General features: G+C 49.0%; 9 protein-coding genes across 9 annotated transcripts; 5 read left to right on the top strand and 4 right to left on the bottom strand.

The window, feature by feature from the left end:
* Positions 1–71: 71 nt before the first annotated feature.
* MIND_01047400 (Aminopeptidase) lies at positions 72–3,912 on the bottom strand (the record flags this gene model as incomplete). The annotated part of the gene is made up of 22 exons (XM_037367060.1): positions 72–269; positions 322–369; positions 421–586; positions 640–648; positions 697–873; positions 920–1,038; positions 1,086–1,183; positions 1,236–1,424; positions 1,476–1,618; positions 1,672–1,781; positions 1,829–1,998; positions 2,047–2,213; positions 2,301–2,346; positions 2,393–2,445; positions 2,494–2,507; positions 2,555–2,649; positions 2,698–2,712; positions 2,763–2,784; positions 2,833–3,014; positions 3,064–3,337; positions 3,384–3,606; positions 3,656–3,912. 22 exons carry the CDS (start codon positions 3,910–3,912, stop codon positions 72–74), a joined length of 2,775 nt encoding a protein of 924 aa, XP_037216454.1.
* A 118-nt stretch (positions 3,913–4,030) lies between these two features.
* Positions 4,031–5,753, top strand: MIND_01047500 (uncharacterized protein; the record flags this gene model as incomplete). Its single annotated transcript, XM_037367061.1, has 4 exons — positions 4,031–4,113; positions 4,168–4,214; positions 4,259–4,400; positions 4,454–5,753. 4 exons carry the CDS (start codon positions 4,031–4,033, stop codon positions 5,751–5,753), a joined length of 1,572 nt encoding a protein of 523 aa, XP_037216455.1.
* A 46-nt stretch (positions 5,754–5,799) lies between these two features.
* Positions 5,800–7,281, bottom strand: MIND_01047600 (TPT domain-containing protein; the record flags this gene model as incomplete). Its single annotated transcript, XM_037367062.1, has 6 exons — positions 5,800–6,115; positions 6,166–6,227; positions 6,279–6,794; positions 6,842–7,048; positions 7,103–7,162; positions 7,207–7,281. 6 exons carry the CDS (start codon positions 7,279–7,281, stop codon positions 5,800–5,802), a joined length of 1,236 nt encoding a protein of 411 aa, XP_037216456.1.
* Positions 7,282–7,393: 112 nt separating this feature from the next.
* On the top strand, positions 7,394–10,383 carry MIND_01047700 (uncharacterized protein; the record flags this gene model as incomplete). The annotated part of the gene is made up of 21 exons (XM_037367063.1): positions 7,394–7,436; positions 7,490–7,631; positions 7,681–8,155; positions 8,202–8,255; positions 8,310–8,390; positions 8,444–8,473; positions 8,518–8,581; positions 8,628–8,728; positions 8,778–8,800; positions 8,848–8,853; positions 8,899–9,127; positions 9,175–9,503; positions 9,550–9,623; positions 9,670–9,691; positions 9,739–9,806; positions 9,853–9,935; positions 9,981–10,016; positions 10,068–10,083; positions 10,131–10,181; positions 10,229–10,262; positions 10,311–10,383. 21 exons carry the CDS (start codon positions 7,394–7,396, stop codon positions 10,381–10,383), a joined length of 2,034 nt encoding a protein of 677 aa, XP_037216457.1.
* Positions 10,384–10,404: 21 nt separating this feature from the next.
* Positions 10,405–11,613, bottom strand: MIND_01047800 (uncharacterized protein; the record flags this gene model as incomplete). Its single annotated transcript, XM_037367064.1, has 7 exons — positions 10,405–10,446; positions 10,500–10,631; positions 10,679–10,889; positions 10,936–11,159; positions 11,211–11,387; positions 11,438–11,510; positions 11,561–11,613. The coding sequence occupies 7 exons, from the start codon at positions 11,611–11,613 to the stop codon at positions 10,405–10,407; spliced, it is 912 nt and encodes a 303-aa protein (XP_037216458.1).
* MIND_01047900 (Aldo-ket-red domain-containing protein) lies at positions 11,447–12,900 on the top strand (the record flags this gene model as incomplete). The annotated part of the gene is made up of 10 exons (XM_037367065.1): positions 11,447–11,476; positions 11,524–11,754; positions 11,803–11,849; positions 11,900–12,025; positions 12,072–12,229; positions 12,274–12,365; positions 12,421–12,434; positions 12,481–12,626; positions 12,673–12,701; positions 12,751–12,900. The coding sequence occupies 10 exons, from the start codon at positions 11,447–11,449 to the stop codon at positions 12,898–12,900; spliced, it is 1,023 nt and encodes a 340-aa protein (XP_037216459.1).
* Positions 12,901–13,006: 106 nt separating this feature from the next.
* On the bottom strand, positions 13,007–17,302 carry MIND_01048000 (Telomere-reg-2 domain-containing protein; the record flags this gene model as incomplete). Its single annotated transcript, XM_037367066.1, has 10 exons — positions 13,007–13,135; positions 13,186–13,449; positions 13,502–13,660; positions 13,712–13,771; positions 13,824–14,077; positions 14,243–15,322; positions 15,366–16,010; positions 16,062–16,145; positions 16,190–16,636; positions 16,681–17,302. The coding sequence occupies 10 exons, from the start codon at positions 17,300–17,302 to the stop codon at positions 13,007–13,009; spliced, it is 3,744 nt and encodes a 1,247-aa protein (XP_037216460.1).
* A 49-nt stretch (positions 17,303–17,351) lies between these two features.
* MIND_01048100 (Sly1 vesicle trafficking sec1-like protein) lies at positions 17,352–19,814 on the top strand (the record flags this gene model as incomplete). Its single annotated transcript, XM_037367067.1, has 9 exons — positions 17,352–17,405; positions 17,453–17,679; positions 17,728–17,941; positions 17,987–18,194; positions 18,241–18,408; positions 18,456–18,768; positions 18,818–18,992; positions 19,038–19,349; positions 19,398–19,814. The coding sequence occupies exons 1-9, from the start codon at positions 17,385–17,387 to the stop codon at positions 19,812–19,814; spliced, it is 2,055 nt and encodes a 684-aa protein (XP_037216461.1). The 5' UTR covers positions 17,352–17,384.
* Positions 19,815–19,959: 145 nt separating this feature from the next.
* On the top strand, positions 19,960–21,916 carry MIND_01048200 (Acetyl-CoA synthetase; the record flags this gene model as incomplete). The annotated part of the gene is made up of 7 exons (XM_037367068.1): positions 19,960–20,169; positions 20,216–20,305; positions 20,352–20,466; positions 20,514–20,825; positions 20,873–21,139; positions 21,190–21,483; positions 21,537–21,916. The coding sequence occupies 7 exons, from the start codon at positions 19,960–19,962 to the stop codon at positions 21,914–21,916; spliced, it is 1,668 nt and encodes a 555-aa protein (XP_037216462.1).
* Between the last annotated feature and the right edge of the window lie 40 nt (positions 21,917–21,956).

A 21,956-nucleotide genomic window follows, 5' to 3' on the forward strand; every position in this document is an offset into this window, starting at 1 on the left:
TCATTATTTCCTTTTTTTATTTCCTTTTTTGTTGTAATCTGTAATATTACTAACTTGTTGTAAGTACTTATCTATAATTTTGGTCGATTTTCCCATTCCGATAACCAAGATTCAACATCAGCACTTGACCGGTTGATGTAAGCAATGCGAGTCTGGATCGACTCAAGCGTTTGTGCCAGAGCCATGTGGTATTTCGAGTTGTCTTTGTCCTTGAAGAACGTCTGCGCCATTAAGAGATCTTCCTGGCTTGACAAACCACCAAACGAGGTCTAAATATTTATTCATTGAATAGTGTATATGTCACGTGATCTGGACACTGACCGAAACCAGAGATTTGATCATGAAATTGCCTTCAAAGCGCTTCATGAACTGGGTGGGGGTCATGAGAGCTGAACAACGACGTCGCAGTGAATATCTTACGGTGTCGTAGTTGGTTTTGAAGAATTCAGGCACCTTGCGTCTTGCGGAAACATTCGACTGCAAACCGCGGAAAAAGTAGATTATGTCTTGATCACGGGATTTGCCGAGGATGTAGGAGAAGGTTTTCTCGAGGAGGACCGGGTCCTCGGTGCGACCCATCGCGTATCTAGTCGGCAAAAAAATGGTTAGGAAGGAATAATTGTGTTATGGCTGACGCACATTGCTGCGCTAAGATATCATGTTAGAGTGGGTCAAGTGGGATTGAAAGGAGCGTACATGCGTGCCGTGGGAGTCTTGGGCTTCTCTTGAATGTTGACAACAGCATCGTATTCAGCTTGACCACCATATTTGACTGCCGTGATGAATATGGACGACTGTAGATCTGCTGGGATTCTAGAGTCGTCTCCGGTCTCCATATAGTGCTTGAAACGGGCTTGCAACTCGGCGATGACTCTGCAGAATTCAGCAATGGTGAGAACACTTTGAACCGACCACTGACTGCTTATCTTGACCCATCAGTGCTGAGGAGATTGCCAGAGTTCGGAGCTGTGTTACGTCCGTTGACTCGTCTTGGGAGTACTCGTATCCCAAACGTTGCACGAGGGGAACGAAAAGGGTCTGTAAACATGTGAATTGAGACGAAGGAAGGCCACTGCGTAACGAACACGAGCGAAGGCGCGTAGAGATTCGACGATCTGAGGTGATTCCCAGAAAGTGAATAGCAGGCCACTCAGAGCCTCCGAGATGCTTGACCACACCAAATCTATAAGCCTTTAGACTCTCGCCATGCAGCTGGGTGGTTGGATCAGACTGACGTTCTTTCTCCGTGGCACCGAGAGCGTTGATTACTGTTAAAAGTCCACTCGGTTGGGCAAGGCCGGCCTTGGAAAAGGCCATGATGTCATACAAAAGGCCCATTCGATCCTCCAATGTGAAAATCGAGTCCTGCTTTGCAGCCGCAGCCGCAATCTTCGCTAAGCGTTCTGGGGTATATAGGACTCGATCTATTAAGCGGTCATTGATGACATCGGCGGCGACGAGAGAAGAACACCCACAGACGCCTATGGTATTCCTATTCAGCTTGAAATCGCGGGTGGTGTCTATCGCAAACTCTTTCTCTCGGTCTTCCAATAGAGCAGTTTTATCCACGTGCGCGTCTCCATTGGCGTCGACGGTGACGATTGACAACGGAATATTCCTATCAGTGTGATTAATGAGATATTCAAGACGAATGCCAAGCAGAGAACCAACCAGATGGTTTCGTTCTCTTCGGGTGTGGCGAGCCCAGCTTCAGTGAAACGATCTTGACGCAACTTGATGCCGTTGCCATTCTCTGTCACAGTGATTACAGGGAAGCCTTGCTGCAAACTTCTTGAGGGCTAGCGATCTGAGGACGTGAAGGACACACCTTCTTTATCCAGTTGTCCATTAGACGGACGACATCGACACCGGTTGCGTTCGAAATGCCGCGGAAAAGATCCTCTGTAACGGCGTTGGAGAAGAGATGCTTTTTGAGGTAGATTGAGACGCCTTTGAGGAACTTGTCCTGTCCCACATAGTTGCAAAGCATGTTGAGTACTGATGCAAAATTGAATGTCAAGGAGGCATGTCCAGACAAAGGCATACCTGACGCTGCCTTAGAGTACGACAGCGAATCGAATATTTGGTTGATGTGGTTCGCATCGGGACACTCGACTTCGATAGGATGGGAGGACAGTTTTGCATCCAGAGACAAAGCTGATTGAAGATGATCCGAAATGAACGATTCTCTAGCCTTCCATTCCGGGAAGATCCTGGGGACATAAGTAATTGGTCAGTTGTTCAGAGGGCAGCCGAACTTTTCTGTTAGCTTGCTCAGCCACTCGGAATAAATCAATCACAGAAACTCGCCTAATATAATGACTTCGCCCATGAGGGTAGCGAAACCTATGGAGTTGCCGGTAATTGCTATGGTTTGTCTACGTCCACGCACCTTCATTCAAGTAGAGGTTATCCCACCACTTCATCGTGGTGATATTGCCAAACCTATGCAAAGGTTGGGCAAGCGTCTACATTCAAAGCAAGGGGCAGTACCACATATGAGCAACCTGAGCTGTTGTCAGTCGCAATGTCCACGCTATGTTCGGAAGCTCACCTCGTGGGACTGCGTCATGGCGACATTCTTTTTACCGCTGATGTCCGCATGTTCAGGATCCAGTAAGAAGGCAGAGGTTCGCCCGGTTATGAGGCCTGAAAGGTGAATTTTTGGTTAATTTCAGAGGTCAGAAGTATGCCAACCAAAGTTTTCCATAGCTGCAATTGACTCAACAAAAAGATGATTTAACGGAAGCGGCCGAAATTACCTCCGGCGTCGAAGTCAGATGCCTGGAACTGAATAAACGGCCAGAGCTTTTGAGAGTTGTATCGACATACCACGAGAGTGTCCAGTTTAGGGAGAGGGAATTCGACCTCGAATACTTCTTCATAGATAGGTAGAACGCGAGCGGCGACATCAAGCGCAAACTGGGCCTGATGAATGACATCGGGGGTACTATAGATGCGAAGAGGAATGGTTTTGCGACTAAGAGGCAATGCAACAGTGGTTTCACGATGTACTGTGGTTAGAATAAGCGAAAATGGGACAAAGAAGGAAAGGAAACAGACCGAAATTTCCTGTAGCCCAAGCAACTATATATGTGCTCATTTTAGGTGTTGTTTGGAAGCGAGTGATTTTCCATTTATCCGAGGGGGGGAAAGAAGACAAAAGCTGAGCGATGTCTGATGTCTCGGAGTGGCTAGCAGGATCGTATGTTGTTTCTGAGATGGCGGGCATGTTGCTGAGATTGGTAGAGTCCGGTGTGGAGATCATGGTGATGGCAAATGTTGCCTTGAGTAGTGGTTCGTCCCAACATGGAAACGCCGCACGCGCATCCGTGGGCTATTTATGAGCGAAAATCAAGACGAATTTAGCCATTGTAGCTTACTTCGAACTGCGTCAACGCGTACTGCTTCGTTTCTCCCTTGTCCTGCCAAGTAGACAAGTAATAACCCGTCATCGTGTTCTTCAGTTGGCCATTGAAAGGGATATTCAGAAACGCCTTGGATCCAGCTTTGAGAGTCTGTCCGAATGAGAAGCTAACGCGTTGCTGCTCGGCATCGACAGTCTTTTCACATTGTTGAATTTGTGAGGCATCGGAGGAGATCGTGCTGGCAGCTAAGCTATAAGCGTATGAAGGGAGCTAAAGGAAACTCATACGCTTCTCCCAGTGTCAGATCGTTGGAGTTGAGCTCGACGGTAGAACTGTCGCGAAGGATATCAAGGGAAATTTTGACAAAGCCTCCAAATTTGGATGTGTTTGGAGCGATTTGGGTGTAGAAAGTCAGGTCATAATGTGTGGGGACTACATTCGTTGGCAGGCGATACTTCAATTCGTCGGTCATGGTTGAAAAAGAGGTGGAGAGTATGGGCCTCCGTATTGACGGGCGAAGAAGCTGTACCACTCGGAGCCACATGCTTCAACCCCTCCTTCAAAGTCGCGTGATGGGTTTTAGATGAGTCTTCCCTTTTTTGTCACAACCATTTCCCGCCTCCAAAGGAAATCGTCAAGAATGCAGACTCGATCGCCATATTATGTCTCTTCAACCCTACCACTACCGCACCGAGGCCACCGGCAGTACTCGTACTTACTCTCGCCCGCTTGGTCCTAATGAACTGTTGGTTGGTTCCCTTGAGCGAGACAACTAGCCAGCCTTACACGCCCGTTGCAGATCCTATTTTTTGCCTAGTCGCGCGAATGGCCTCAATGATATCTACAGTACGCGTCTCTTCAACCAGAAACATGGTCTAAAACGCATGCAGCGCGAGTAATCTTCCGCGCGCCGCCTACCTTGATTTCGCCCTTTCGGTTACGCGTTGTTTGGGCCATCATCCGAATCAGAAACTCCCTCCTTGCGTCTCGAATCGAAATGCCGCCGGGAAGATACAGCGAGTCGCGTTTTGTGTGGGTTTAGGTCTCTATTGACGCCTGGCACCACTGACGAACGTGATCTTTAGCTACAACCCACCCTCAAGCCCACAAGAGGCTTTCGAGGAAGCAGGATTTTCGCTTTCTATCCAACACGGCAAATCTGGTGTTGAGCTCGACAACCATTTCATCTTCGGTCAGCGCGAGCTCTCTCATAAATGCCTCAGTCGCATGTATGTCTGTCAGAACGGCGAAAACGAATTCCACATGGCTTTCTCATCCCTTCATTCTATCACCGACGGAACATCAGCCAACATCTACACTATACTCCAGCTACTTGGCGGTTCTGAGACGTCTGGTGGTCGCGTCCGCTCTGACGAAGAGTTGTTTCGGATACTCGAGAAAGAGTGGAGCTTACGTTGGCGCAATTCATGGGACGTCGATTCATTCTATGCCATCACACCAAGCGCGGAATCCAGGCTCCCTTTTCCAAATTCGCGATTTCAAATCGCAGCGTGGAAGGTAGACTCGATGAATGTCCAACGTCGAGCTATCGGAGGCCATGCTTTTCCCCGCCTCCCGTCGTCTTCTACTAAACAAGCACACCTCGAAATGATATTTTCTAGTGAGCAAACATTTGCTCTTGCTTCGAAATGCGCTTCCGAGAAGGTCAATATCCCAAACGCCATCTTTGCGCTCTGCAATTTAGCTTGGTTGCGCACGGCCGAATCTCGTGGCGCTGAATTTAGCGCTACTTACGCACCTCCCTCGCTGCCGACCCTCTTCTATACTGCAGTCAGTTTACGTCGCCATCTCGAACCGGTTCCAGATCTCACTTCTCCGCTTGCACTGGCATTGGGTTATGCAACCGTTGTTTTACCAGGGTTCTTACCTCGCGGTGATCAGAAGAAATCATTTTGGTTGCGTGCCAGAAATGCTCAGAAGCAAATGAGGACGCACATCAAGAGCCCTATGTTTCTGCCCAGAGCTCAAATATTAGCTGTACAACGTGGAAAACGGGCAAAAATGTTTGCGAAGATGGACGATGAAGGCACTCCGATTCCTCCGACCAACACAACCACATCACAGACACCCTCTGTCGCGCTGATGGGCATTTCTCATCTTGGTGACCTCTGTTCATCTTACCATCCCTCGTCTTATCCAGCTATCCAATTTGTGGACTCAGTCGGTCATTCACGCAAAGCTCCTGGTGGCATTTTACTCTTCACACGTATTGCGGCAGGAAATCGATTCGCCTTGATGCTTGAGTGGGATGCAGCGGCGTTTCCAGCGGGCCTAGTGGACGAATTTTGGGCCAACTTCCTACGTGGAGTAGACGAGTTTGTGTTGGAAGAGGGGGATTCGCGTCGAGATTCAAGCAAGTTGTAAGGCGTATATATAAAATAGAAACTGGGACAGTCAGCTACATTACTGCTCAACTCTTGATGTTGCCTAGTGCAAAACCATTCAATGCAACGGGACCGTTTTCGGCCTTCTCTGATTTCTGCCTTAGAACATCGAGCTCAACATGTTCCTCGTGCTCAGAACGTACAACCCATCCTGGACCGGGCTTCCCTTCGAATATTTGTTTCTTTTCCTCGCTCAGGTCAGAAGGGTCCAACAGCGCTTGACTCTCGATATCCTGCTTGACATTTGCCTTGGGAAGACGATGCTTGGGCTTGGCTCGGGTTTGCAGAAATGTAAAATATACGGTCCCGCTTGTGATTATAGTGATGGAGAAGACGCGCGATCTTGGCAGAGTTGGTGAACAAAAAAGAAGAAAAAGGGGCCAGAGACGAACAAAGTCATGATGTCCCCAAAGATCCATATGCCAAGCAGAGTTTGTATGACGCCTTTCGCAGCCTGTAAGAGGTGAGTCAATAAGTAGCCATGCCAAATGAATCTAGTCCTGACCGATGAGAACATATGCGTTATCGGAGAGGTGACTTTGATCGAGAGAGAATGCGAGATTCCGAGTAGAAACCCAAACACCCCCGTGACTAACGATCCAATGATGAATGGTGTCCAATAGGTGGTTGACTCAGTGTCGAACTTCTTGTGAATCACAGAGAGCTCTCCATGAAGTATAATGCAAGGGACGAGTAAGGTTGTCATGAAGAGATTGCCACAGTACGAAAGCGTGATCACCGACTGGTCAACATGTCCGAGAGCTGATTTTTTCAGAACTGCATGCACCGAAAGGATAAAGGAGGAAATGATCCCATAAACCAGTCCCATCGCGGACTCATGCGAAATACGACCACCAGAAGTCAACGACGAGGTGACATTGTAGTAGAATGTCGGGGTGCTGCCGATAAGAAATCCAACAGAGACAATTCCGGCTGCGAGAAGTATTTGAGAGCTCGGTCGTGCGTGAAGTTGCAGAGCAGAAAGGCCAATTGTAAAAGGAAGCAATAGTCCTCGTGCAATCTATGCTGAGTTCAGGTTCACAGAGAGAAGATTTTGCAGGGAGGGACCTGGAAAAACGCGGCGTCGACACCAGCAAGGCAGAGAGTGTTGAATATCAGCCCCGAAACACCCATTATGAGGTACGGGAGTAAAGCCTGGAATGTGACAATATTGAACATCGGAAGCTTGAATTGGGGCATATGAGATGCAAGTCGAGTGGTATTGAGGAAGGCTAAGATTCGAAGCAAGCCAACAGCAACGGATGTTTGGACCCACTATGAAAACGCTATTTGACCGAATGCATTAAACTGGGAATCAAACAAACAAACAAGGAAGGTAAATGGCAGGTCTGGAGTGTGATTGAGGACTGCTTTATTGACGAAGACCATCTGTGGAGGCGTCAACTGCTATTCGTGAGCGGGAAAGCACCAACTATGAGAGCAGCGACTATATAGAAAACGACAACCGCAGCTACCTCTGCTGGCGATGATTCTGGTTGACTTTGCATGGTCGAGGCTCAAAGAAGAATGCCTCCTGAGTATTCCACAACACCCCAGACATTGTAAACCAAAGAGCTGACAGCATTATGTAATAGCCATCTCTTTCCACCCACCATCGTCATGAAGCGAAACTCTTTCCATGACAATTCTGCACTTGTTCAAGGTATGCAGTCTCAACTGTTGAATCGCGAGTATAGCTCCAAGCCTACTTCTTAGCGCTATCCCTTCGGCCTCATTCTCTCCGAAAAACCCAAAACCTGACGCGATTCGCTCGCCGCATTCTCAGAAAAGAAGGCATCACAACCTCCCGGCGTCAAATCTCTGCCACTGTGCGCGATGTCTTAGCTAAAACATGCGCGTTTCCGTGTTACTTTCTCAGCCCTGTGTTAACTTAAAGTTTCAGACAGCGTACGCTCGAAGCCCCCATTGCCATCGCTTGCTGTTCGGCGTCTTAAGAATCAATCGGCGCTTCTATCCTTCAAAGCACCTCCACCTAGCCTCATCTCGCCCAGCAATTTCCGGACTCCTCTCACTCCGCGAAACCAAAGTCCCTTCATTCCTCTCAAAGCCACTCCTAAACGGATTCCATGCCACATCGACGAGAACTCCTCCCCTGTGTTTTCAAGCCCCCAGTCGCCAGTCTTCCATCTCACTAAACAGTTTTCGCGTGTTTTCTTGTCGAGGTCTCAGCAGATCTCGCGCCGTTTGTCCTACTCCCAGAATCGCACGTCAACATCATCTCCAGAGCAGCAAAAAGGGCTCACACTTGCGTCACCCGTTCTTTTACGCTCAACTTCATCATTTTGGCGGACAACCACTCACGATGTCGCGTCGCCATGCTACGAACTAGATGAACTCAGTTTCTCGCCTTTCCAGTTCGATGTATTGAGTTTTTGAGCATGTTAGACTCCCTTTTACTTTGGACTAGTCTTCAACAGTCGAGCATTTTCAGTTTACACAATACAAACCAAATAAAATACACGTATAATATGGCTGGTCGCCGCCCAAACTTTCAAATAACTGAATGTTACGGTAGTGCGGATCACCTGACCGTTTCCTCTTGATCATGACCTCCACGAACAAGACAACGCTGGCCTCAGTGCTGCCAACGTTACGAGTAATGGATCTATTTCCCTGATACGCCAACAGAATAGCTGAACCGTCCAATAGCCCACCATAAAACGCCGCCACCTCCGAAAGGTTGTACCTTTGTCATTCCGCTTTTCCGCTGAACGGTTTTAAAGTATTCCTGGCTCCCTGATGTATTTCGTCTCAAAGGCAGCATCATTAGTCGGATATTCGGACCAGGTAAGACTGAAATATTCTAGCTCACCTCATACTTAGCAACGTCCAGTTATCACTGTTACTCTTTTCGCGACCGCTGTAGCGTATGCGGACCACAGGGGCCATACTATGTCGCTTTCGAACTCAATTGTACCGATGCTCAGTGTGGTGGTGTGTCATGTCTACTAGTCCAGAAGTTGCATTCCATGTCCTTTCCTAGGTGGGCTTAATTCTCGTATTTCGGTGCGTTCGCTGAAGCCTTCCTTCACAACTAAAAATCTATTGGTTAGGAATGGGTCAGTGCTCATCGCGAGCTAAGCTCATTGGCTTATCCACACCAGAACTTCATATGATCGATACTGGGAAGGCCGAAAATGTTTTGGGACCCTCTGCTCCAACGTTAGGAATCTCAGTCGGCTTATCTGGATTAACGTTGCTTTACCCCCCACCGACGAACAACCCGCTTTCGCAAAAGGCAAAACACCAACGTCGGAGGTAACAGCTCACCAACTCTATCGCAGAAAAAAAGAGGCGTTGCATCTTTGCCTGTCTTTCGTCTATGCGACCAAAGTACATCCACTTCCCGTGTTTCACGCGACATTAACCAATTTCGATAGCATTACCTGCGCGGTGAAGATGGCATGCATTGGGATGACTACAAGGGAGTTCTTCCAACATCATTCGTTCGCTCCGATGAGACTGGCTATAACACACAACACACCACACCCGGCGGTACTTATGCTGCGACTGCTATGGCAGGCTCGCTATCCGCTTTGAGTGGGAAATCAACGGATACTCTTAATAAAGGCGATGCAACCAAGCGAGTCCGAGCGAAACGCAGCAAGCATGATATGACCTCTGCAAACACCCCGCTTTTGGCCGGAACCCACCGCACAGTCGAATTTCACCCCTTTGCCGACGATGCGTCGATGCCTTTACCTCTGGTGTTCGTATTCTGTCTATGGATCGGCAAGCCCTGATCGTTTGAGAAGCATCGGGCACGAGATCACTCGTCTACTTTTCCTGTTCAGACGTGAGGGCTTCCTGGAGACTGTAGGTCCAGCCGGTCAGTGTCTCGGAATGTTATGTCCATCTTTTGCTCATGTTGGCAGGTACTAACGCAATGACTGGGCTGCAAGTGCCTTCTGAGTTGAATATACGAGCTGACCTTCTCTTCCCAGTGTCCAAAGCATGACAGATCAACTAACGTCGATGGAGCGTGTTGCTAATACGCCGATTCCGGTATCATGTCAGTTCGCCAAGCTTTGGGGTCGTTCCTCACTGACTGGTGCTAGATGGGATCCACTTGAAGCAATGCGTTACCCTCTACCTCTTCGCATTACCTATGACACTTGTCAAAGAATTGGGCTGGGCTATGGTAAGCTGCCTCTCTGTCTTGGGTTGGTAACACTGACTATTGCAGATTCCCCTGGTCACTGTGGTGGCCTTCACGTTCATGGTACGTCTATTGCTGCGTCGCGCGCGTTAGCTCATGATGCTGGTTTGATAGGGTATTGAAGGAATAGGTTTGCGTTCATCAATTCTACTTCGTCCCAAGTGAATTTTCGGTTAGCACAAGAGATAGAAGACCCCTTCGGCACCGACTATGGCGACTTGCCCTTGGGTACTTCCAGTTTTGTGGTCTGGTCGAAGGTACTAATGTGTATTTAGATCGCTATTGCCACGACCTCAAGGAGGAAATCGAGTGGGTTTCCCTTCGCTTCTAGTTAACGGACAACGCTCATTGTTATAGTTACCTGCTTCATCGACTCCCAGAAGGTGGAATGGGCAGTCACGGATACGACGATGGAGAAGGCGATGATTAGCAAGTTGCAAGAGTACATGTTCTACTGGAATTCGGGTGAACAATGCTCCCCAGGTCCGTACGGCTAGCCAAAGTTATCGGAACCCGTGAATCATGATGTCTGAGATCGAGACTTACTTTGCTTGTGAGGGCAGTGAGACCAGCAGAATTTTCACTCGTCTGCCGACTACTTTGAGGGCCAGGCTTGGGTTTTTCACCTCTGGAAAACGCGTCTAAGATTTTTTTGGTGGATTCGGGGGTCAAGTCTTCCTATGGAGTCTTTAGTCCGTGGGTGAAATCCTATGGAAAGATCCTACGTAGAAATCGTCGTTAACAACCAGCATGGGTGCATTGCTGCACGCTCCTTGACATTCGACTTCGATCACTGTGAATTTGCCATCCTTCGTGGTTTCGCCCGGCTTAATTCCGCCCAGATGCGACAAGGTAGTATTGAGAATATCAGTTGAGCCTCTTAGCATGCAAGGCGTAGTCGTGCAGACTTGAACAAAGTTAGTGCCGATAGGTTCTCTGGGTCCCAATGTTAGAGTAAGTAAGCGGTCAAACGACGACGCACCTGTTGAACATGGTGTAGAATGTTGCCACTTCATAGACACGCATGGGAGGCATTTCTAGAAGCTCTGCCACGTAGTTCATCACGCTAATACTCGTCCATCCCTTGTTTTGCCGTTGTCCAAGGTCAAGCAGTGGGATGACAGCAGCTTTCTTGTACTGTGTCGGGTAATGGGAGATTATCTCTTTTGCGCGAGTTAGGTTCTCGGGGTTGAACTTGAATTCTATCTAGACAAAGAGTTAGTTATGGCCGGGAGACTGTTGTTGGCTATAAATTACTTGGGGGTTGTTATATGGAGTGTCGCGGTGCTGCAAAGTCATGAGGGAACGGGACGGAGAGCCATATATAAGTCCCTCACAATGAATAGTGCATCCGAGCGCCTGGATGGCGTAGTTGAAAGCGCTCGAGAGCGTAGAACGGGCAGTCGTCGCGGTATTCTTCCAAACATCAGACAGCTGATTGGTCGTCACACCACAACCTTGATAAGTACGAGTCTAACTCTCACCCAACTACCATGCAAACAAGTCGTCTCAATGTCGTTATGGTCTGCTTGAAGGCGATAAGATTGCAAGCTCTCACTGAGCCCGTCAGGGTGCAATGACTTTTGGCGCGCCGGAGTCAGGCGCACGCGTTAACAAACTGGAAGATGTGAAAGCCATTCTGGACGCTTTTCGAAGTCATGGCCATACAGAAATTGACTCGGCGCGGACTTACTGCGGAGGAACAAGTGAAGAATACCTTGGTCGCATTGACTGGAAACAGGATGGCTTTGCTCTGGAGACCAAACTGGCTCCGCGTGTGGATATTACCCACTCTCCTCAGGTGGGTCGTTAGACTGGCGTTAGCTTCATAGGCCAGACGTCACAGCAGGATCTCAGGAAGAATCTTTTACTGTCGTTGAAAGCCTTGAACGCTGAGTAGAAACTATTGTCTTTCACTTGAACGATCCTCAATACTGCTTGCCCAGCTCAATTGAGATGTGGTATCTCCATGCTCCAGACCACTCTACCCCTTATGAGACCACGATGAAGGCAGTGGACGACTTATATAGAGAAGGTTACTTCAAGCGCTTTGGAATCTCCAATTACGCAGCGTGAGTTTTTTTTTCGGGTTTTCGGTTTTGTTTTGACCGGCTATAGGTGGGAGGTCGCAGAGATCGTCGGCATTTGCAAGGCTAACGGCTATATCCAACCCACCGCGTACCAGGGTATTTATAACGTGATCCATCGCAATGTCGAGCCAGAGCTGTTTCCCTGTCTACGGAAATTCGGCATCAGCTTCTACGAGTTCAACCCACGTATGTCCAATGCTCTCGATTTCGCTTTATCATGCAGTTGGCAGTGGCGGGAGGATTCTTCACGGACCGATACATGTCTCTCGATGATGTGCCAGAGCCGGGATCGCGGTTTGACCCAACAAGGGTTCAAGGGAAGGTCAGTTGACAAATGTTTTGGGGTCAAACAACGGCTCTAATCAGCCATTGCCCAGAATTATCGCCAAAGGTTATAGGATCTAACTCGACTACATGTCGTTGCTGATGTCTAATAGATACTGGAACGAATCTTACTTCAAGGCTTTGAGCACGATTCGTATGGTAGTCAAAGAGTACAATCTGACCATGGCCGAGGTTGCCTTGCGGTGGCTTTCTCATCATAGCTTAATGGCCCGGGAGCACGGAGACTCGATCATCATTGGTAAAGCAGGTCAAGTACTATGAACCGTCAGCTCTAATGAATGTAGGAGCATCCAATCTTACCCATATCCAGCAGGTAAGAAATCAAGTATTTTCATACGGCACTAAGAGCGTTGACCTAACAGAATCTCTTGGACTTGGAAAAGGGACCTCTCCGTGAGACCTCACTTGTTCCAACCACAGTCGGCTCACCAAGCACAGCGAAAGAAGTATTGACAGTACTCGATGAGGCATGGGCAGCAGTGGCTCCTTTGGCAACCGATTACTTCAAGTAAAAGTGGATGACAAGAAATCGGACAAACAAAGCTGATAAAGTACAAAATAATAGTACAGCACTGTAGGACAAATAAGATAGGGAACGAGATGCACGAATGAAGAGGATCAAGTCGCCCTCTTGGCGCCTGAACGAGGCTTGCTTGTTGGTTTGGAAGCGGCAGCCTTCTTCGGTGCAGCCTTGGTCGTAGTCGCCTTTGCTTTCGGTGTTGCAGCAGGCTTCTTCCCAACGACAGCCTAGAAAGAGTGAGCGACGAGATAGAGAGGAAACCACGACAACAACAGACCTTCTTAGCCTTTGCAGCAGTCGAGCTCGCCTTCTTCGTTGTCGGTGCCTTGGCCTTGCCAGCAACTGTCTTCTTGGTCGTTGTTGTTGTCGTCGACTTCTTAGCTGGTGTGGCCTTTGTTGACTTGGTGGTAGTGGCAGCCTTGGCCTTCGTCGTTGTTTTCGGCTTCGATACCGCTTTAGTCGACGTCGCTTTGGCAGTCTTGGCCGGTGCAGCTTTCTTCACTGCAGGCTTCGATGAGGTCTTTGACACCGGCTTAGAGTTCTGAGACAACAAGTTAGGGGCGTGCCGATAAGACAGAAAATTGGACACGGACCTCCTTCGATGAATCACCACGGTTCTTGGGTGCGAGCTTCACGCATCCAGAGGGTCCCTTGGGCTGGACAAAGATGCCCGATTCGACCCCGGAAACAATAGCCCGGTTCAAGTGAGAAACATCGGCAGCGCTGCTCAGTTTGTATTGGTCCTCAGCGTACTGTGGCTCATCGTAAGTGAGTGGCTTCATGTATGGTTAGACAATACGAACCTTCTTAATCGCGTTGCGCGACACTCCAGTCCGGGGCGATTCGGCGTTGACAATGCATTCCTATGGCCCGTTGTTGGTGGCAAGCTATGCAATCTAGTACAAGTAGATTCACCGTAATGATTTCCTTCCATGTTGGATGGGCGGGGTTCGCCTTAGAGGCCTTGGCCTTCGTGGCAGTCGATTTCTTGGCCGCTGTTGTTTTGGCCTTGGGTTTCGAAGTCGGTGCTTTCTTCGACGCTGGTTTGTCTTGTTTCGATGCCGGCGCCGAAGCAGAGGCAGAGACTGGAGCGACGGCTGCAGATGCGGACATATTCTTTGCGATGGTCGTGGTTTGAGGTAGAGTTGACGGCCGTGAACGTGACCGTCCTAATTTAAACAGGAGCCATAAATTGAACACAGCCACCAATCCCAACGCGTCAACAGATCATTAACATCACGTGCAACTCACGCCTGCGCGTTCATCAATCCACCCAAGACTACCTACACTCGCTGGTACCATGCTCGACTAAGTTACATCAATCATCGACCTACGCCATCTCGAAGTTAGGCTGTCAACTTTTAACAGTACACCCGCTGCCGCTCTTTTGAGTTTAACCTCCTGAGCACCACCTCCACCTTCAACAAGCAGTCCTTTTTCGAGGCGAGAAAATACTAAACCCGCCCATTCACCCGTTCCAAATAGTAAGGCCGTATGATCAAGTCCTAGCGACCTGCCTCCGTCGATTTCCAGACATCCGTCGACTACCACTAATGCCAATTCTAAGGCCGCAGACAAGACAGATGCGTCTTTCGAATCACCACCATCTTCATCAGATATAGGCTTAGTGCCCAGAGTCAGGGCGACTTCCAAAGCCTGAGGAGCTATCACAGCCAACCACTCCATTGAATTCCTCGCCGCATGTGCAACGATAGCCAAAGTAGTGAGGAAGTGAGATAGGACAAGCGGGTTCAGAACAAGACCAGTTCCTGCACCATGATACCGATGCCTCCCTTGGAGATGCAGTGTGCGTTCTTCTCGAGTCTGTTCATCGCGAAAGAAGAGCCAAAACCTGTTGATCATGGGACCAACGAAATATTGGGAAGCAACTTCAGTAAATGTAGTTGTTCGTGGGGCTGTTACCATGGATGGACGTTCCGATCGAGCTGGTTGGAGAGGGGGGCGAGATTGTACTTTCAGGCGACGCTCTCGCACCAACGCTGGTACTTTATCGATAGTCGAATCAATGTCACGATCCAGAGCGTTTCGGCTGATGTCATCCAGCAGCCGCGGAAGGACGCTGGATGACGAAGAATCCTCAGTATACTTTTGATGCAAGCGTAGAGGGAGAATTTTGCTAGGGAATGCGATGTGAGGTGCTTGGAGTGAAGACTGCGGCACGGGCAATGATGCCAGCTCTCTTGCTCCCAGTGCAAGTGCGTTTAGCATCGCAAATCGTTGGTCAATCGAGTATTGGTTCTTGAAGAACTCCTCGATAATGGTGGGAGCTGAGATACGCGGAACACAAGTAACAAGTGCCGTTAGAGCAGCTTGCCGTTTGGAACTGAAGCCCTCAAGCTCGTAGTTGTTTTGAGCACCAACAAAGCCATACACGAGATTTACAGCATTTTCCTCTGTTAGAATGAGTATATCTTCTTGAAGAAATGGTTCTCGCACCGAGCTCAGAACCATAACCTCTTTTCTTGCGTATGAGTTCCTCTGCACAGTCCATGCCCATTTCCAAGTCGCTAGCCAGCTTTGCTTCGTCCGAGTTCATGCCTCCCGTGGGTCGGATCAATGCACCAAGCTGAGTGAGGTACACTGGGCGTGGCACCTTTGTCACCCCAACCCCGATAGTCGGCTCTTTCTCGATCTCTGCGAGTTCGGAAGGAGTAGGGGAAGCGGAACGAGAAGATGGCGGGGATATGTAACCCGTTAAAGAGTCGTCTGAGTCATACCCTGAATCTTGCGTCATATGGTTTTCCACAGGCTCAGGCGGGGCCAAGAGTGATGTCTGGTCTATGATGTCTGGATTGGGATTGTGCTTAATGTCCACGTCACGGTTCTTCAAGAGCTCTCGCATTTGTCGGGGCCACGTCTTTGATACTGCAGCGCCATCCCAGTCACCAAAATCAAGCTTCTTTCCACCGAGTTCCGCTATGATTTCGGCGACTAGCATGCCACAGCGACGAACTGACTCGTCAAGATGAGCTATATATTCTCCCACGCCAGAAATGAGAGGTGCGGAAAAGGCGATTAATGATAGCTTGGAGGACGAGCGAGGCAGGTACGACGTCGTAATGAGGAGAAGAGAGGTAACATCTGCAATTCTCGTTGGATGGAATCCAACACCATTGAGTAGGTAGGACGTACAATGATGTCGATTTATCAACGAATGCTTGACATGGTCTGGGTTTGCCCAGATGTCAATGACGAAATCCAGGAGCCCTTCTAACGCTGTAGAAAGTCAAGTTATTGCCAGGTTCCATGAAGATACTTACCTCTCTCTCCATTCTCCAGCTGCGAGATCCAGCCTACAAAGATCCTGGCATGAGCTTCGCTCCAGTCTCGTGACAAAAGTGTGGCCAAGATAACATCCCACCAATCGTCAGAGTCAGGAAGCTTGATAAAGCCCAAGAGAAACAGTGATTCCTCTTTGACCACCATACGGTCGCTATGGGAAGATGAAACCCCAGCATCTGCGCGCAAGTTTGCGAATAGACATATCAAGACGGATTGTAAATTCAAGGTTGATGGAATTTCTCGAAGAATTGATGTCCATGATGAGGCATACGCAAGGGCAGTCGTCTTTGCGAGGCGAGCCCGAATTTGAGGAAGGCATACCTCGAAGAAAGACACTTCTCTGGGCGATGAAGGAGGGACAGGGGGGAACATGCCAATGTTGACAAGTTTGGTCAGTAGATAGGCAAGCGCAGAGATCTCGTATTCTTTGTTTCATGAGTGAAATCAAACGAGAGAGCTACCGACCAACCTCTGGGAGGAGCGGTAAGGGCAGCGACAGCACACTCCGTTCGTTTGCAAACGTTGGCGAAATAAGAGCTATGTTCAAGTGGTGCCGGGACATCATGGCCTTGAAGAGCATTCGCTAGTCGAGCGGGAACGGATGCGTGATTCCGAACGCAATCTTCCCACTGACGCATTCGCTTTTTATCATGAGCATCGTGCGAGAACACAGCGACAAAGAGGCGGTCAATTGGATAGCGCTCTGATAGCCGCACTAGAACTCGGATAGAGTAATCCGTGAATGGGAGCGACATGAGGGTCGAGTAAGCAAGAAGAGACACGTCGCCTGCCGCTGGGGAATTGAATGAAAAAAGATCAGGACAGAGATATTGCTCGAGTAAAGAGTCTAATTGTTGCTCAGCCAGCACCGCTTCCCAAGTAGGGCCGACGTGGCTCAATATTTCGCGTTGAAACATAGCCATGTGTCGTGGAACTTGAAAGGCAGCAGCAGGTAAAGGATGGACATGGTAGATGTTGAATCGTGGCGGAAGAAGAGAGAGACACGCTAGTGGAGGAGTAAGCAGATGAAGAAGTGTATCGAGGTCCGCGATGGGTGCTTTGAGTTGTTCAATAATTCTTTCAACCTCCATCGACTTAGTGATCGAAGAGATGGCGGGTCATGGTCACAACGTGACACCGGACGTGTCTCACCACGATCCAAGGCGCGTCAAAATGGCGAGCAACATCAAACATGTTCGTTTGGCATTGTACCTGGAGCTATCTTACTGAATTAAGCTCAGACTACGACGCCAACTTTACAACAAGCGCAGACCGAAGCCCTTCTCTCTGTCTTGAATCTCAATAACGCACCGGAATCCTCAGGGAAAGCTGGCTCTGGCTTCAAGACCCCACCGCCATCAGGCCCACCCGTTTGGAAAGTGCTGATACTAGATCAGCAAACGAAGGATGTGCTAGCCACTATATTGCGCGTACAAGACCTACGCGATGTTGGTGTTACCCTTCATGTGTGCGTCCAAAACTCTCCACTTATGCTTATCCATCTCACGGGGCACAGGCAGCTTCATTCACCTCGACCTCCTCTTCCAGACGTTCCTGCTGTTTATTTTGTGTCACCTACCTTGCAAAACGTCAAAAGAATAGCGGAAGATCTAGAGAAATCTCTCTATGAGTCCTTTCACTTGAACTTTGTCGAACCTTTGCCGCGAGCTCTTCTGGAGGAACTTGCTGCCTTGGTTGCGCGGGACGGAACGGGCGATGCTGTCGAACAGGTACGCCTTCATTGTCGTTGCACACAGATTTAATGAAGAAGCTAGGTTCTTGACCAATACCTCTCCTTTATTACCCCGTCACCTACGCTCTTCTCGCTACTCCCTCCACCTCAACCATCACCACAAACTGGTACGACAAATGCAGAAATATCATCCTACACGATTCTCAATTCACCTACCTCAACGGAGCAACAAATTGAGGCTGAAATAGAGCGTATCGCCAATGGCCTTTTTAGCGTTGTTGCAACGGCCGGTATATCTTTCTCCTGCAAAAGTATATCTTTTTTGAATTTCACTAGGTCACGTGCCGTATATACGATGTCCTCGAGGAAATGCTGCAGAAATGATCGCTAAAAAGCTGGAAACCAAAATACGTGATGCCCTTCTAATGGCTTCTCGTCATTCCTCCAACTCCAACGCGCTTTTTGCCCAAGACTCATCTGGACTTGCTGGTCTCCAACGCCCCTGTCAGTACTTCCTGATTTATGCACAATGTCTGCTTATTCTCTCGCAGTGTTACTCATATTAGATCGGAATCTCGACCTCACATCTCCCATATTACATGGCTGGACTTATCAAGCCCTGATTTCTGATTGCTTCCACATGAACTTGAACCGAGTGGTGGTACCTGCGACAACAGGTTCCCCTCCACAACCTAAGCGTTCATACGACCTTGACTCGAAAGACTTTTTCTGGGCGCGAAATGCGGCTAATCCATTCCCCCAAGTGGCCGAGGAAATCGATGCTGAACTGACCAAGTATAAGAGCGATGCTGCTGAGATAACCCGAAGTACGGGAGTCAGCGATGTCAATGACATAGCGCAACTGTGAGTTTGTGCTTGTCTATATGGTGTTACATTGACTCCACCGCTCCAGTGACTTGTCCGCCAACGCAGCCCATCTGAAAGCTGCTATCACTCAACTCCCTGAACTCACAGCCCGAAAAGCTACACTCGATACGCATATGAATATCGCCACGGCATTGTTGGAGCAGATCAAGAAGCGTGGTTTGGATGAATTGTTCAGTTTCGAGGAGGCGATTGGCAAGCAAGTTGAGTGAATATGCTCTCTTTTTATATTTGCTCATATGACCAAGTCTACTCAAACCGTTCTTGCGACGCTTCGAGGCGACTCACCAGCTTTAAGTCCTGAAGATAAATTGCGTTTTGTGCTAGTCTTTTTCCTGTCCAGAGGCTCGGACAACGCGCTTTCCAAGGAGGACATAAACGAACTAGAGAAAGAGCTCAAAAATGCGGGTGTCAGCGTCGGCCCCTTCGAGTATGTTCGCAAGCTTCGCGAGGTTGAAAGAATGGGCATGGGATCTTTCTCAGCTTCAACTGGCCCTGGCACGCCTAGTGGTAACGACAGCACAGGCACAGAATTGTTCAATCGTTTCCTTCAGGGCAAGGCAAGACTTTTTTTTTGAGCGCATTAACGTCAATTTAATCATGGATAGTTTACTCAAACAAGTCTAGAAGGGCTGTTTTCGGGTGTGAAGAACTTCCTGCCCGCAAACAAGCTTCTCCCTGTGACCCGTATAACTGAAGCGTTGATGGATTCTGCGAGTGCATCGAATGCATCCTTGCAAGAAACGGATGACTATCTGTTCCTTGACCCTCGATCCCCTAAAGCCTCTGCTTTTGGGCCTGGTGGTGCTGGAGGCCCAGGCAGTAGTGGGTCCGGGAAAAGTCGTCGTATGGCTTTTGCTGAGAGTCTGGTCTTTGTTGTTGGTGGTGCAGGTTATGTCGAGTATGGGAATTTGGAAGAGTGGGCTGGCAGAACTGGCAAGCGCGTAACATATGGGGGCACCGATATATTGGACCCCGGTGGATTTATCCAAGTCTTGGATCGCTTGAGTACTGGGACGGTGTAAGTAGATACAGAAGATTTTATCTGATTTCGTCTGATCGGCTTGATGGCCGAGATCAAGACAACTTTTCACACGTCATAAGATTGGTGTCGATTGCTGCCAAAGCCACCTCAACCCGTACTCCCAACATCTTGTGCCATAGTGGGACATGCCTCTCCCTGCAGCGCTCACTACTACTGACGAGACCACAATACTCCTTGGTCTCATTGCTGCCACTATCTTCCTTCTCAACAACCTTTATAAACCACAACCACTCGTTCATCCCATTCTCCTTGGACGCCAAAGTGATGTTGCTCGCGTCAGGAATCCTGGTGAAAGTGCAATCTATAGAAACTACGGTACCGGTCTGATGGGCAGAGTACATATAATCTTGACAGTGGAGTCGCGCATTCAATCCGTTCTAGTTTCCGCTGAGGCCAGCTAAGGACGTCCATATCCTTGCGGACATGTTAAAACCAGACTCTGATGCCCCTCGTATGCTTTGGTCTACAAGGGTGAATTTCTGGCTGTGTTGTCGTATTGAAAGCTGATCAAGTCAAGATTTCGAACCCGCAACTGCAAGACCGTATTGCCGCGTTTGGCACAGGACTTTTGCGTCTTGCAGGTTTAGAAGTTGGAGAGTCGAATGTACTCCTGCTGTTGAACGACTCTATCGGTCAGTTTAACCACTTATTCTCGCGCGTATCCATTAACAGCCGATAGAGTTTATTATTGCTGACCTGGCTCTTGCATCGCATTCAATCCCTTCCTTCACGCTCAGCGCATCCAACCTCCTCTCCCCGGTTCTTGAATCCCATCCTCCATCGGCCATTATAACCCACAGCTTTATGTTGTCCCAGGTGCTCGAACTCATTTACGATGCTGGTGAAACAAACCGTAATCACACCATTATCGTTGTCGGTGAGCCCAGCGCCCAGGCGATGGCTACGGTTGCCAGTCGCGTCAAAGTTCTCAAATGGGCAGACGTTGAACGAGAGGGCGTCAGGGTGGAAAAGATTATCAGCCCACTCCCAAGCAAGTGCAAACAAACCTGCGACGCTTATCTTATTCAACGTTCCCAGAGCCCAGCGATGTTTTTACTCTATCATTCTTCTCAACGGAGTCCGGTCAGATCCAAAGCGCGCAGTTAACACACGAAAATTTCACGGCTGGAGTCGCTGCTGTTCGCGCTTTACTGCCACTTTCACACGCGTTTTCACAGCTCGACACCGTCGTTTCCGCTCACTCTCTGGGAAGTGCATATGGAAGAGCTATTGCTTATACTGCCCTCTTTGAGGGCACAAGCTTTGCAACCCTAGATGGCTCCAAACTCTTCCATGACGGTGAACGTCAGTAAAATGCTTTGGTGAATGTCTCATTGTTCATCATCCTCATGTAGATACCTCTCGGATCGACTTAACCGATGCACTGTCCGCCAATGCCTATCCAATCCCCCCAACAACTTTGGCATTTGTCAAGCCAGGACATCTCCAAACTTTGGGAGATGCTATCTTGAAGCAAGCGCGCAAATCGTTCTTCTTATTCCCACTCGCGTGGCGTCATAAGTTGGCGGGAATCGCTGACGGGTATGTCACGAAAGAGAGTCTGTGGGATCGATTGGTGCTGGACGCGGCCCGTGCTCATGTTGCAGGTGACGGTTCAGCTGCGTTGAGAGCCGTGATCGTTAGCGAAGGTGAGTAGCGGGTCAATACTATCTTAGTTGTGACTTATAATAATGGGGGATAGGTTCAATTCCTGGGGAAATCTTGACACCATCTCGAGCTGCATTATCGGTACCTGTGATTAACTGTTTCTCTCACCCGTTGGTCGCTGGGCCAGTGCTAGCTTCGCATGCACTTGACCTTCAGGATCTGGGAACAAAGACAGCTCATAGCGGGCCGCCGAGCATTAACATAGAGGCGAAATTGGTTGGAGTAGAAGATGACGTGGTTGAACAGGGAGGTGACCCAACGGGAGTTCTGATGGTGCGCGGACCACCTGTTGGCAAGTTAGCGAGCATGGAAGCGAGTTATGTCTCGATTCCTGGCTCGTCAGATGAAGAAGAGTGGATTGGGACTGGCGTAAGGGCGACAGTACTACCCAATGGGGCGTTTGTAGTGAATTGATGAACGCGCAGGCGTGAGTTGCACGTGATGTTAATGATCT

This window comes from Mycena indigotica (assembly GCF_014461135.1).
Source record: "Mycena indigotica strain 171206Taipei chromosome Unknown Mind.scaff0009, whole genome shotgun sequence".
In the NCBI taxonomy this organism is placed as follows: domain Eukaryota; kingdom Fungi; phylum Basidiomycota; class Agaricomycetes; order Agaricales; family Mycenaceae; genus Mycena; species Mycena indigotica.